Source organism: Meles meles, chromosome Y, assembly GCF_922984935.1.
Source record: "Meles meles chromosome Y, mMelMel3.1 paternal haplotype, whole genome shotgun sequence".
In the NCBI taxonomy this organism is placed as follows: domain Eukaryota; kingdom Metazoa; phylum Chordata; class Mammalia; order Carnivora; family Mustelidae; genus Meles; species Meles meles.
The window spans coordinates 9,611,598-9,626,328 of NC_060088.1; the positions used below are offsets into that span (position 1 = coordinate 9,611,598).

Below are 14,731 nucleotides of genomic sequence, written 5' to 3' on the forward strand. Positions count from 1 at the left end.
ATGCCTATGAGGCTTCATGGAGCACTGGCGTGGTCTTCATGGTCTTCTAAACTTCAGCCTTTTAGCAGCCCTGCCTGTAAAACCTTGCCATAATCAGCTGCTCTGGTTTCCCTGTTGATGGTTTTGGGGAAGTATTTCTCTTGAGTAATCACTGTGTACTGCTTTCTCCCTGTTTCTGTCTCTATCCTTTCTCTGAAATCAAGGTTCCCTCTTCTCTGCGGCTCCTGTGATTCTTTTCTCTTTGGAATCAGGTCTCCATACCTCCTACCTTTCACAGTGTGGCTTCTATTTTCTTCACAAGTTGTTTAGTTTGTTCTTTCTGCATTCAGATTGATTTCCTGGATGTTTGGAATGATTTATCTAGCAGAGCTCAAAGGACGAGGCAGTATTAGTGTCCTACCATCTTACCTCTTCCACTCAGTTTGTATCTGAAAGCACTAGTTCTTGGTTACATTGATTTGTTCTTCATTTTGTTAATCACGATTCAATTTATTTCTGTTCTAGCCTTATTTATTTCTTTTACTGTCCTTTTACTGTCTTTGGGATCCTTCTTCCCCCCCCACTTCTATTTCTGGCTGCTATAGTTATACAGTTGGATTGAAATTTTTACATTTTACTTGCTCCTTCAGATAGGTCTGTATTGCTCCGGTCTTCCTTCTTAGAACAGGATTTGCAGCAGAAATTTTGTACTGTTGGTCTTCAGTTTCATTTGTCTTCTTATAGGTTTTGTTCTCTCTGATTTAGTGGTTGACAAATTCATTGTTCAGTAATATATTATTTAGTCTCCAAGTATGTGTGTTCTTTCCAGGGTTTTCTTGTGATTCATTCCTGATTTTATACCAGTGTGTTCAGAAAAGTCATGTGATGTGATTTCAGACTTTTTGAATTTATTGAGACTTTTTTTTTTTTGTTTATTTACAGCATAACAGTGTTCATTGTTTTGGCATCACACCCAGTGCTCCATGCAGTACATGCCCTCCCTATTACCCACCACCTGGTTCCTCAACCTCCCACCCCCCCCGCCCCTTCAAAACCCTCTGGTTGTTTTTCAGAGTCCATAGTCTCTCATGGTTCATCTCCCCTTCCAGTTTCCCTCAACTCCCTCTCCTCTCCATCTCCCCATGTCCTCCATGTTCTTTGTTATGCTCCACAAATAAGTGAGACCATATGATACTTGACTCTCTCTGCTTGACTTATTTCGCTCAGCATAATCTCTTCCAGTCCCGTCCATGTTGCTACAAAAGTTGGGTATTCATCCTTTCTGATGGAGGCATAATACTCCATTGTGTATATGTACCACAACTTCCTTATCCATTCATCCGTTGAATGGCATCTTGGTTCTTTCCACAGTTTGGCGACCATAGCCATTGCTGCAATAAACATTGGGGTACAGATGGCCCTTCTTTTCACTACATCTGTATCTTTGGGGTAAATACCCAGCAGTGCAATTGCAGAATCATAGGGAAGCTCTATTCTTAATTTCTTCAGGAGTCTCCACACTGTTCTCCAAAGTGGCTGCACCAACTTGCATTCCCACCAACAGTGGAAGAGGGTTCCCCTTTCTCCACATCCTCTCCAACACACGTTGTTTCCTGTCTTGCTAATTTTGGCCATTCTAACTGGTGTCAGGTGGTATCTCAATGTGGTTTTAATTGGAAACTCCCTGATGGCTAGTGATGATGAACATTTTTTCATGTGTCTGATAGCCATTTGTATGTCTTCGTTGGAGAAGTGTCTGTTCATATCTTCTGCCCATTTTTTGATATGATTATCTGTTTTGTGTGGTTTTGTGTGTGTTTAGTTTGAGGAGTTCTTTATAGATCCTGGATATCAACCTTTTGACTGTACTGTCATTTGCAAATATCTTCTCCCATTCCGTGGGTTGCCTTTTTGTTTTGTTGACTGTTTCCTTTGCTGTGCAGAAGCTTTTGATCTTGATGAAGTCCCAAAAGTTCATTTTTGCTTTTGTTTCCTTGGCCTTTGGAGTCATATCTTGAAAGAAGTTGCTGTGGCTGAAATCGAAGAGGTTACTGCCTATGTTCTTCTCTAGGATTCTGATGGATTCCTGTCTCACGTTGAGGTCTTTAATCCATTTCGAGTTTATCTTTGTGTACGGTGTAAGAGAATGGTCAAGTTTCATTTTTCTACATATCGCTGTCCAGTTTTCCCAGCACCACTTATTGAAGAGACTCTCTTTTTTCCATTGAATATTTTTTCCTGTTTTGTTGAAGATTATTTGACTATAGAGTTGGGGGTCCATATCTGGGCTCTCTACTCTGTTCCACTGGTCTATGTGTCTGGTTTTATGCCAGTACCACGCTGTCTTGGTGATCACAGATTTGTAGTAAAGCTTGAAATCGGGTAACGTGATGCCGCCAGTTTTGTTTTTGTTTTTCAACATTTCCTTAGCAATTCGGGGTCTCTTCTGATTCTATACAAAATTTTAGGATTATTTGCTCCAGCTCTTTGAAAAATACCGGTGGAATTTGGATCGGAATGGCATTAAAAGTATAGATTGCTCTAGGCAGTATAGACATTTTAACAATATTTATTCTTCCAATCCAAGAGCATGAAACAGTCTTCCATCTTTTTGTGTCTTCTTCAGTTTCTTTCATGAGTGTTCTGTAGTTCCTCGAGTACAGGTCCTTTAACTATTTGGTTAGGTTTATTCCCAGGTATCTTATGGTTCTTGGTGCTATAGTGAATGGAATCGATTCTCTAATTTCCCTTTCTGTATTTTCATTGTTAGTGTATAAAAAAGCCACTGATTTCTGTACATTGACTTTGTATCCTACCACCTTACTGAATTGCTGTATGAGTTCTAGTAGTTTGGGGGTGGAGTCTTTGGGGTTTTCCATAGAAAGAATCATGTTATCTGCGAAGAGAGAGAGTTTGACTTCTTCCTTGCCAATTTGGATACCTTTGATTTCTCTTTGTTGTCTGATTGCTGTTGCTAGGACTTCTAATACTATGTTGAACAAGAGTGGTGAGAGTGGGCATCCTTGTCGTGTTCCTGATCTCAACGGGAAGGCTGCAAGCTTTTTCCCATTGAGGATGATATTTGCTGTGGGTCTTTCATAGATAGATTTTATGAAGTAGGAATGTTCCCTCTATCCCGATACTTTGAAGTGTTTTCCTCAGGAACGGGTGCTGGATTTTGTCAAATGCTTTTTCTGCATCAATGGAGAGGACCATGTGGTTCTTCTCTCTTCTCTTATTGATTTTTTTTTATCACATTGATTGATTTGCGAATGTTGAACCAACCTTGCAACCCAGGGATGAATCCCACCTGGTCATGGTGGATAATCTTTTGAATGTGCTGCTGGATCCTGTTTGCTAGGATTTTGTTGAGAATCTTTGCATCTATATTCATCAGTGATATTGGTCTGAAATTCTCCTTTTTGGTAGGGTCTTTGCCTGGTTTGGGGATCATGGTAATGCTGGCTTCGTACAAAGAGTCTGGAAGTTGTCGTTCTGCTTCAAGTTTTTGGAACAGCTTAAGGATAATTGGTGTTATTTCATCTTTGAAGGTTTGATAGAATTCCCCAGGGAATCTGTCAGGTCCTGGGCTCATGTTTTTTGGGAGGTTTTTGATTACTGCTTCAATCTCGTTACTAGATATCGGTCTATTCAGGTTGTCAATTTCTTCCTGGTTCAATTTTGGGAGTTTGTAGTTTTCCAGGAATGCATCCATTTCCTCTAGGTTGCTTAGCTTATTGGCATATAGCTGTTGGTAATAATTTCTGATGATTGTTTCTATTTCCTTGGTGTTAGTTGTGATCTCTCCCTTTTCATTCATAATTTTATTAATTTGGGCTTTCTCTCTTTTCTTTTGGATTAGTGTGGCCAATGGTTTATCGATCTTATTGATTCTTTCAAAAAACCAGCTTCTAGTTTCATTGATACGTTCTCCTGTATCTCTAGTGTCTACCTCATTGATCTCTGCTCTAATCTTGATTATTTCCCTTCATGCATGTGGAGTTGGTTTGATTTGTTGTTGATTCTCCAGTTCTTTAAGATGCAGAGACAGCTGGTGTATTCTGGATTTTTCAATTTTTTTGAGGGAGGCTTGGATGACTATGTATTTCCCCCTTAGAAGCACCTTTGCTATATTCCATAGGTTTTGGACCGAAGTGTCTTCATTCTCATTGGTTTCCATGAATTGTTTAAGTTCATCTTTGATCTCCTGGTTGAGCCAAGCATTCTTAAGCAAGGTGGTCTTTAGTTTCCAGGTGTTAGACTTCCTTCTGAACTTTTCTTTGTGATTGAGTTCCAGTTTCAAAGCATTGTGATCGGAGAATATTCAGGGAATAATGTCAGTCTTTTGGTATCGGTTGAGTCCTGCTTTGTGACCCAGTATGTGGTCTCTTCTGGGTAAGGTTCCATGTGCACTTGAGAAGAATGAGTATTCTGTTGTTTTAGGGTGGAATGTTCTGTATATGTCTATGAGGTCTATCAGGTCCAATGTTTCATTCAATGCTCTTATTTCTTTATTAATTTTCTGCTTCGATGATCTATTTCTGAGAGAGGTGTATTAAGATCTCCTACTATTATTGTATTAATATCAATATGACTCTTTATCTTGATTAATAGTTTTCTTATGTAATTCTGTGCTCCCATATTGGGGGCATAGATATTCACAATTGTTAGATCATCTTGGCGGATAGTCCCTTTCAGAATGATGTAGTGTCCTTCTGTATCTCTGACTAAGTCTTTAGTTTAAAATCTAATTTATCTGATATGAGAATCGCTACTCCGGCCTTCTTTTGAGGCCCATTGGCATGAAAGATGCTTCTCCATCCCTTCACTTTCAGTCTGGATGTATCCTTAGGTTCAGAATGGGTCACTTGTAGACAACATATGGATGGGTCCTGTCATTTTATCCAATCTGCAATCCTGTGTCGTTTTATGGGCGCATTTAGCCCATTCACATTGAGAGTGATTATTGAGAGATAGGTTTTTATTGACATTGTGTTGCCTTTGAAGTCTTTCTGTCTGTAGATTGTTTCTATATTTCTGTTCAATGATATTCTTAGGATTTTTTCTCTTTTATAGGACCCCCCTTAATATTTCCTGCAGTGTCGGCTTGGTGGTTGCATAGTCTTTTAAGCCTTGCCAGTCTTGGAAACTCTTTATCTCTCCATCCATTTTAAATGTCAGTCTTGCTGGATATAGTATTCTTGGTTGCATGTTCTTCTCCTTTAGTACTCTGAATATATTTTGCCAGCCCTTCCTGGCTTGCCAGGTCTCTGTGGAAAGGTCTGACATTATTCTAATGGGCTTTCCTCTGTATGTAAGGAGCTTCTTTGTCCTAGCTGCTTTTAAGAGGGTCTCTCTTGAAACACAATTCCTCATTCTAACTATAAGGTGTCCTGAGGACTTTCGAGAATCTAACATCTTGGGAGGAAATCTCTCTGCCTCTAGTACATGATCGTTGTTTCCATTCGTGAGATTGGGAAAATTTTCATAGACAACTTCTTCCTCTATATCTTCTAGACTTCTTTCTTTTTCCTCCCCTTCAGGGATTCCAATCATTCTGACGTTGGAATGTTTCATGGCATCGTTTATTTCCCTGATTCTGTTTTCGTGGCTTCTGAGCTGTTTGTTCCAGGCTTCCTCCTGATCCTTTCTCTCTATCTGTTTGTCCTCCAGATCACTAATTCTATCTTCTGTCTCAGTTACCCTAGCTTTTAGAGAATTTAGATTAGATTGGAACTCATTGAGAGCATTTTGAACATCATCCCTGGTGGCTTTCTGTTCTGCCCTAACATTGTGAACATCATCCCTGGTGGCTTTCAGTTCTGCCCTAATCAATTCTGTTTGGTCATCCATGGCTTTCTCCAACCTAGCTATTGCCTGGATAATTGTTAGTCTGAATTCCTTTTCTGACATATTGTCTATGTCGATAGCCATTAGCTCTGTTGCAGAAAGTCCATCCCTGTATTTTTCTTCTGTTGGATATTCCTCCTCCTAGTCATTTTGGTAAGAGATGACTGAACAGATGCAGCTGGACTTATTGATTGTGGTGCAGTCAATGTGCACCCTGGAACGCTTTGTGAAATCAGGATTCCCCACCCAAATGAGAGAAAAAAGAAAAGAAAAAGAAGTAGAGAAGAAGAAAGAAAAAAAAGGAAAAGGAAAAAAAAAAGAGAGAGAGAGAGAGAGATAGGAAAAAAAGGGAAGATAAAAGAGAAGGCTCAGCCCAAATGGGCCATAAGGTAAGATTTGTGAAGTATACAAACAAAAACAGACAAACAAAAAGACTGAAAAAAGTTTATGACAAGAGAAAGAAATACATATATAAGCAAAAAAGAGGCAAGAACTTCCTCAGAAATAACCCCAAGTATAAGATTTATATATTATCAGGACAAGCACAATTTCACAGAAACACTGACAGAAGGAAAAATTGGGAGAGTGGTTATAAATTCTCAGTGTGGGTGAGGAAGTTTAATTTGATTCTTCCTGAATGTATCTTGATGTTTTTGTTCAGGGACTCAACTTTCCTAAGTTACAAGGGGATTAGAAACTGGTTTGCCTATAGGGGTAGGATTGATTGGGGAAAGGGGATTTCCTTGAAGTTTAACTCTATATGTATAGTAGAAAATAAAAATTAAAAAAGAATAAACTAAACTAAGTTAAAATTAACAAAGAATTAAAAAAATAGAAGGAAAAGAAAAACACAGGTGTATGTATCAAAACGTTCAGGTTAGAAGGTTATTAAAGAATTTGATGTACTGGACATGTCAGTGTGATGGTAAATAGGTTAAAAAATTATCTGTATGTATAAAAAAAAAAGAACCAGAATATTGGTAAAGAGTTAAAAATAAAAGTTGTATTTATGAAGTAGTGGTGGTTGTTCTCTTATAGTCTTTTTTTTTTTTTTCTTCTTCCTTCCTGGTTGGTTTTCTGGGGGAGGGGCCTGCCACGTGGGTTTTCAGACAATGATGTTCCCTGAGTTAGGTCCTCCTGCTCCCCTCAAGGGGGTGGGCTCTTAGGAAACTGTTTTTTTTTTTTTCAGGATTTTGTTCCCTGGGGGTTTTTATGTTCTTTCATCTGCTTTCTCTCGCCTTGACAGCTTTTGATGGTTTTTGGAGGTTTAGAGGAGAGCAAACTGCACCCCGACTTCCCTCTCAGAGAGAAGCCTCAGAATGTTCTGTAAGAGCTGCTGGCAGAGTTGGTTCTGAGTCACTGTCCCTGGGGATGCAGGAGCTCCCCGTTGTACCCCAAACCAGGGCAGCGGTGGCTGTTAGGCAGCTCCAGACCGCCAGAGAGGTTCCAAGCAGAGATCGCACAATGAGATTTTCCCGCTGTCCCGGGCTGGGAATGTCTGGTTTTTCCGGATGCCAGAGCTCCAGGCTAGCACCTATGAGCAACTCTCCCAAGGGAGGGTGTGGGACCCGCGCATTTCAGGATCGCCGTCTGGCCAGGTTCCCAGTCCCTCACGGGAGCCAGACCCCACTTGTTCTTGGGCGAGCTGGCGGGTCAGGTGCACTCGCGGCTCAGAGATGCAGACCTGATTTCTCAGCCGCACTCTCTGGCTCAGGGCTAGGGGAGGCTGTCCTGGGTCCGGGGACTTAGGTCTCTGACCCTAACAGCCCAGATTCCCACTATTTACACCCCCCCCCCACCCCCCACGATCCTTTGCTCTTTGTTTTTGAGTGCTTTCAACCAGAATCCAAGTTAATGCTGGTCCCCAGATGCAGGGCACTCTCGTATTGGGGTATTACTTTCCAATCGGTCACCTCTGGTGGCTCTCTCCCCCTTTTGTTTATCTTCTGATATCAGTCGGACGTTCCCAGTCTGCTTTACCTGCCACTGGGGTCTTCTGCTCCTGTAGAGATCCAGACATGTATAATTCTGATCTCAGGCTGATTTCATGGGTGGTGGAGTTCTTTGGTAGGTAATCAGCTCACTTTAGGGTACAGGTTGAAATGGTGCCTCATCCTACTTCCCCTCCACCTTTCTTGGATCCTGAGAGTCTCTTTTATGGACATATCACTTGTATCTAGGTCTTTTCAGTATTCTAACTTTATCTTTGTATTTAGACTGTTTTATTATAATATGTCCTGGTATAGAACTGTTTGAATGTAATCTGCTTGGAATTCATTGAACTTCTTGAATGTGTAGATTATTGTCTCTAATCTAATATACGCACCAAATGTTATTTTTCCCATTTTATTTTTTTCTACTGTCTTAGAAATTTAGGAACGGTATGTTGGCATGGTTGCCCCTGTGCCAATATATGTAGTTTCTGCTTATTTTTCTTTATTGTTTTTCTTCCTTCTCTTCAGATTGGATAATTTTATTTGACCTGTTTCCACGAACATATATAAGATAGTTGATTTAAAGTAATTTTTTGTATGTCTGACGTCTATGCTCCCTCTCAGGCAGTCTCTGTTAATTTCTCTTTTTCTTATGAATTGCCATATCTCTATATTTTTTTGTATGTCTTGTAGCTTTTGTTAAAAACTGGCCATTCTTCCTCTTTTATTAAAAACATTTTTTTTTAATGTGTGATCTCTAAAGTCTTTGTACATTTAGCTTAGGCTTACGCTAGCCATTTTCCATTTTTATTAATATAAGACAACTCTGGAAAGCAGATATTCTCTGTCTAGCATTTGTTGTTGTTGCTTGTGAGCTGAAGTTATTCACTTGTTTAGGGACTTTTTTCCAACTATTCTTTCAGAATGTATTTCCCCTTGTGTGCAGTAATAAAGTCTCCTTTGCAATCCCTCAGTAGCACTAGTGCCTGGTGGAATTTCTATAACTCTTGGAGTGAGAAACACACACACACACACACACACACACACACACACAGAGATGGAGAGAGAGAGAGAAGAAAATAAAGAAAAACAAAACTTTTGATCTTTTCAAATTGGTTCTGTGTTGGTTCATCTTTTTTGTACTCTGAGGGATGTACAATTTTGTCTTACTGATCTTTCCTTCTTGTTTTCACTGAGCCTAAATTTAAATAGGAGAGAACTTTTGACACATTTTTTCTAAAATGCTTCCTGATTTGGGCCTACAAATTGCCCTAATGGGCTTAATAGATTCCCTACTTTGCCTGTGCTTTTCAAACGTCTTATTCCTGAAAGTTGTACCTTGTGGCTTCTCCTCCCAGTCGGTTGACTGTTTCCCCCCACCCCATGCAATTGTTACTTGTATTTTAGCCATGAAAAGCTTACTTATTTGTCTTTGAATGTTTGGGGGAACTTTGTGTAGATGGTCTGCATTGAGTCAGTTACTCTGGAAGACCTGAATTCAGTCCAGATAAACACAGTTTCTTGGGAACTGAGTATTCACATTGGGAGCCTAAACTATCATTCAGAAACAATATCCACTTGCACAGGAAAGTGGGTAGAATTAGAGTGAGGTAAAAATACCGCATATTTATATTCATGTTACCTTTATACCAATTACGTTTCCACTTGATTAATAAAAACTTTTGTCTGTCTCTCAGAATTTTGTCTCTCAGAATCTCAAGATTCTGACACATATTTCTCAGTGTTTATTTCAGAGAAATGGACTCCCAGAGTTCCCTGCCTATGATATTCTCTGATGTACTGATAATTGGTTGTTTTAAAATATTTTACAGAATGTGGAACTGCTTTTACTAATAAACTTCAAGGAATGTTTAAAGACATGGAGCTTTCCAAAGATATCATGATTCAGTTAAAACAGGTATTTTTCATCTAAAAGAGTTTTGTTTTTAATGTAAAGTGTTTAAATGGTTTTGTTCTTTTAAGATTAATACTTAAGAGTCATATTAAATCATTTATTTTTAAAATTTTTTATTTAAATTCATTTTTTTAAATGCTGTATTATCAATTTCAGGGGTAGTGTTCAGTAGTTCATCAGTTGCCTGTAACACCTGTTATATCCTGTGCCCTCCTTGAAGTCCATCACCCAGTTAACCCATCCCCTCACCCCATCCTCTCCAGCAACACTCAGTTTGTTCCCTAAACTGTTGCTGGTGGTTTCACTCATACGTGTAATTTAAGAAACAAAATAAATGGACATATGGGAAGGGAAGGAAAAATAAGATAAAAATAGAGAGGGAGGCAAACTGGTAAAGCAAATTACTTTTAAACTATGACTCCAACTTTGTGTTTTTTGAAGGGAAATTCAGTGACACTTAAACTTTCCACTGCATATTTAAAGAACTACATAACATATTTCGAATAACTATTTTTAATTTATTTCCTACTCATACTTGGCTTTCCATTACTTTCATATATTAGTTTAAGTTTTTTTTGGCAGTGTGTGTGTATCATTTTCATAACGTGCCTCAGATCTTTTTTGATGTAAGATTGATTATTTTAAAAATACAATGGAAAGTTACTTCTCACTTTAGTTTAGGCAACCAGTTCTTAATGCTCAAAATGCTCTTAAGAGCATTTTATTAGAATACTAATGTCCATTTCATTTTCAAAGCAGGTTATTAATTTCAATGAGAAATTTATCATTAAGGTTATTTTTAGTAATGAATTTCTATTATCGATTTATAACCATGTAAATATTTTAAAATTCTTATTATTTCATTGCATCCTTATATTTTGCAGTATATGCAGAATCAGAATATACCCGGAAACATTGAATTAACTGTGAATATTCTGACAACGAGTTTTTGGCCAGCCTATATCCCTAAGGAGATCCAGTTACCCCCAGAGGTAAGAAATTCACTGTTTTAAGACTATAATATATGCTATAGCAGATTGTGGGTTTTTTTTAAAGATTTTATTTATTTATATGACAGAGATCACAAGTAGGCAGAGAAGCAGGCAGAGAGAGAGGAGGAAGCAGGGTCCCTGTTGAGCAGAGAGCCCGATGCGGGACTTGATCCCAGGACCCTGGGATCATGACCTGAGCCAAAGGCAGAGGCTTTAACCCACTGAGCCACCCAGGCTTCCCTAGCAGATTGGTTTTAATGTGACCTTTTAAGATTTTATGCCATGCTTTATGCTAATGTAAATGTCACCTTAATGTTTTCCATTTTGAAAGGTAGTTATTCAGGTTTTAGAATGGAGGGCAACCAGTTTAAAAAGTTCAGTGTTCAAGTAATTTAGTTCAGTGTTCAAGTAATTTAGTTATTTAAATTTCTTATTATGTAGTCAGATGTAGATTTTAAATATACCAGCCTGGCTTCCTTTGTTTTAGGCTGTACATTTACTGGTATTGTCATATATTTTTCTTACAGTGTTTTAATACAAATTATTTCTTCATGTATCACATAAACATATGATGGAAAATCAACACATTACGGTGTTTTAATACAAATTATTTCTTCATGTATCACATAAACATATGATGGAAAATCAACACATTGTTTTACTCATTGTTGCACTTAGTAAGCATGGAAACTTGCCTCCAGGTGCCACCCATTTTCAGCTTGCAGCTTTGGTTTTAGCTTTCTCTTCTCTGCTAAGTCAATTACCCATTGTCTCTTTGTTGTTCCTTTTACTAATACTGGCAACTTGATTGCTATTATCTTTACTCTCTTTCTGCATGTATTTAATTTTTGTAATTATATTGCCATGTTGGTGGGTTTCCTCAGGAGCACATGTAAATTATTGAACATACTGTATTGAACTAGAAGAAGAAATACACTTTTCTTGTTTCAGAACTCCATTTTTCTTTTTTTTTTTACTTAATATTTTTCAATATTCCAAGATTCATTATTTATGCAGTACACCAAGTGCTCAGTGCATTAAGTGCCCTCCTTAATACCAGCTATCAAAGCTCACCCAGCTCCCCAAACACCTCCCCTCCAAAACCCTCAGTCTGATTCTCAGAGACCAGAGTCTCTCATGGTTCATTTCCCACTTCAGTTTCCCACAACTCACTTCTCGTCTCCAAATCCCAATGTCCTCCATCTTATTTCTTATGCTCCACAAGTAAGTGAACCATATCTTAATTGACTCACTCTCTTTGTTGGACTTATTTCACTCAGTATAATCTCCTCCAGTCCCATCCATGTTGATACAAAAGTTGAGGATTCATCTTTCTGATGTAGCAGTAGTATTTCATTGTATATATAGACCATCTCTTCTTTATCCATTCATCTATTGAACTGCAGCTTGGTGCTTTCCACAGTTTGGTGACTGTGACCATTGCTGTTATGAACATTGGGGTGCAGGCAACCCTTCTGTTATCTTCGTCTGTGTCTTTGGTCATTGATCTCTGCTCTAATCTTGATTATCTCCCTTCTTGTGCGTGGGGTTGGTTTAATTTGTTTTTCATTTTCCAATTATTTAAGGTGGAAAGGGAGCTGCTGTATTCAGGATGGTTTTTTTGTTTGTTTGTTTTTTGAGTGAAGCTAGGATAGCTTAGGACCACCTTTGCCATATTCCATAGGTTTTGCCGCCAGTGTATCCTCATTCTCATTGGTCTCCATGAATTGTTTAAGTTCTACTTTGATTTCCTGGTTGATTTAAACATTCTTAAGCAGGGTGCTCTTTAGCTTCCAAATGTGTGAATTCCTTCCAAACTGTTTCTTGTGGTTGAGTTCAGTTTCAAAGCACTGTGGTCTGAGAATATACAGGGAATAATGTCAGTCTTTTGTTATCAGTTTACCCTTGTGTGACCCAGTATGTGGTCTGTTCTGGAGAACGTTCCATGTGTGCCTGAGAGGAATGATTATTCTGTTGCATTAGGGTGTAATGTTCTGTATATATCTATGAGGTCCATCTGGTCCAATGTGTCATTCAAAGCTCTTGATCCTTTATTGATTTTCTGCTTGGATGATATGTCTGTTACTGACAGTGGCATGTTAAGAGCCCCTATAATTAATGTATTCATAGTAGTGTGATCCTTTATTTGATGAACAGTTGGCTTATGTAGTTGACCCCTCCCATACTGGAGGAATAAATATTTACAATTGGTGGATAGACTTTCAGAATGATGTAGTGTCCTTCTGTATCTCTGACTACAGTCTATAGTTTAAAATCTAATTTAGCTGATATGAGAATTGCTACCCCAGCTCTCTTTTGAGGCCTGTTGGCATGAAAGATTCTCCTCCATCCCTTCATTTTCAGTCTGGATGTATCCCTAGTTTCCAAATGGGTCTCTATTGGACAGCATGTGGGTGAGTCCTGCCATTTTATCCAATCTGCTACCCTATGCCGTTTTATGGGAGTGTTCAGGCTGTTCACGTTGAGAGTGATAATTGAAAGATATGTTTTTATTGACATTATATTACCTGTGAAGTCCTTGTTTCTGTAGATTGTCTCTAAATTTCTGTTCTGTGTCACTCTTCAGTTCTTTCTTACTTTATAGGAGATGACCACCCCCCCTGCCCCCCACCTTTATATTTCCTGTAGTGCTGTCTTGGTGGTCACATACTCTTTTTTTTTAATTAACTTATTTATTTTCAGCATAACAGTACTCATTGTTTTTGCACCACACCCAGTGCTCCATGCAATACGTGCCCTCTCTATTACGCTCCACCTGGTTCCCCAACCTCCCACCACCCACCCCTTCGAAACCAGCAGGTTGTTTTTCCAGAGTCCATAGTCTCTCATGGTTCATCTCCCCTTCCAATTTCCCTCAACTCCCTTCTCCTCTCAATCTCCCTACGTCCTCCATGTTCTTTGTTATTCTCCACAAATAAGTGAAACCATATGATACTTGACTCTCTCTGCTTGACTTATTTCACTCAGCATAATCTCTTCCAGTCCCGTCCATGTTGCTACAAAAGTTGGGTATTCATCCTCTCTGATGGAGGCATAACACTCCATCATGTATATGGACCACATCTTCCTTATCCATTCGTCCATTGAAGGGCATCTTGGTCCTTTCCACAGTTTGGTGACCATGGCCAATGCTGCAATAAACATTGGGGTACAGATGGCTCTTCTTTTCACTACATCTGTTTCTTTAGGGTAAATACCCAGCAGTGCAATTGCAGGGTCATAGGGAAGCTCTATTTTTAATTTCTTCAGGAATCTCCACACTGTTCTCCAAAGTGGCTGCACCAACTTGCATTCCCACCAACAGTTTAAGAGGGTTCCCCTTTCTCCACAACCTCTCCAACACATGTTGTTTCCTGTCTTGCTTATTTTGACCATTCTAACTGGTGTAAGGTGATATCTCAATGTTGTTTTAATTGGAAACGCCCTGATGGCTAGTGATGATGAACATTTTTTCATGTGTCTGATAGCCATTTGTATGTCTTCGTTGAAGAAGTGTCTGTTCATATCTTCTGCCGATTTTTTGATATGATTATCTGTTTTCTGTGTGTTGAGTTTGAGGAGTTCTTTATAGATCCTGGATATCAACCTTTGACTGTACTGTCATTTGCAAATATCTTCTCCCATTCCGTGGGTTGCCTTTTTGTTTTGTTGACTGTTTCCTTTGCTGTGCAGAAGCTTCTGATCTTGATAAAGTCCCAAAAGTTCATTTTCGCTTCTGTTCCCTTTGCCTTCGGCGACATATCTTGAAAGAAGTTGCTGTGGCTGATATCGAAGAGGTTACTGCCTATGTTCTCCTCTAGGATTCTGATGGATTCCTGTCTCACGTTGAGGTCTTTTATCCATTTCGAGTTTATCTTTGTGTACGGTGTAAGAGAATGGTCGAGTTTCATTCTACATATCGCTGTCCAGTTTTCCCAGCACCATTTATTGAAGAGACTGTCTTTTTTCCATTGAATATTTTTCCCTGTTTTGTCGAAGATTATTTGACCATAGAGTTGAGGGTCCATATCTGGGCTCTCCACTCTGTTCCACTGGTCTAT

General features: G+C 38.9%; 1 protein-coding gene across 1 annotated transcript in view; it reads left to right on the forward strand.

Moving 5' to 3' along the window:
• LOC123935861 (cullin-4B-like) overlaps positions 1–14,731 on the forward strand; it is a 109,757-nt gene that overhangs the window by 54,873 nt on the left and 40,153 nt on the right. The window contains 2 exon segments of the mRNA XM_045996700.1: positions 9,596–9,681; positions 10,563–10,670. Coding sequence (XP_045852656.1) covers positions 9,596–9,681; positions 10,563–10,670 — 194 coding nt within the window.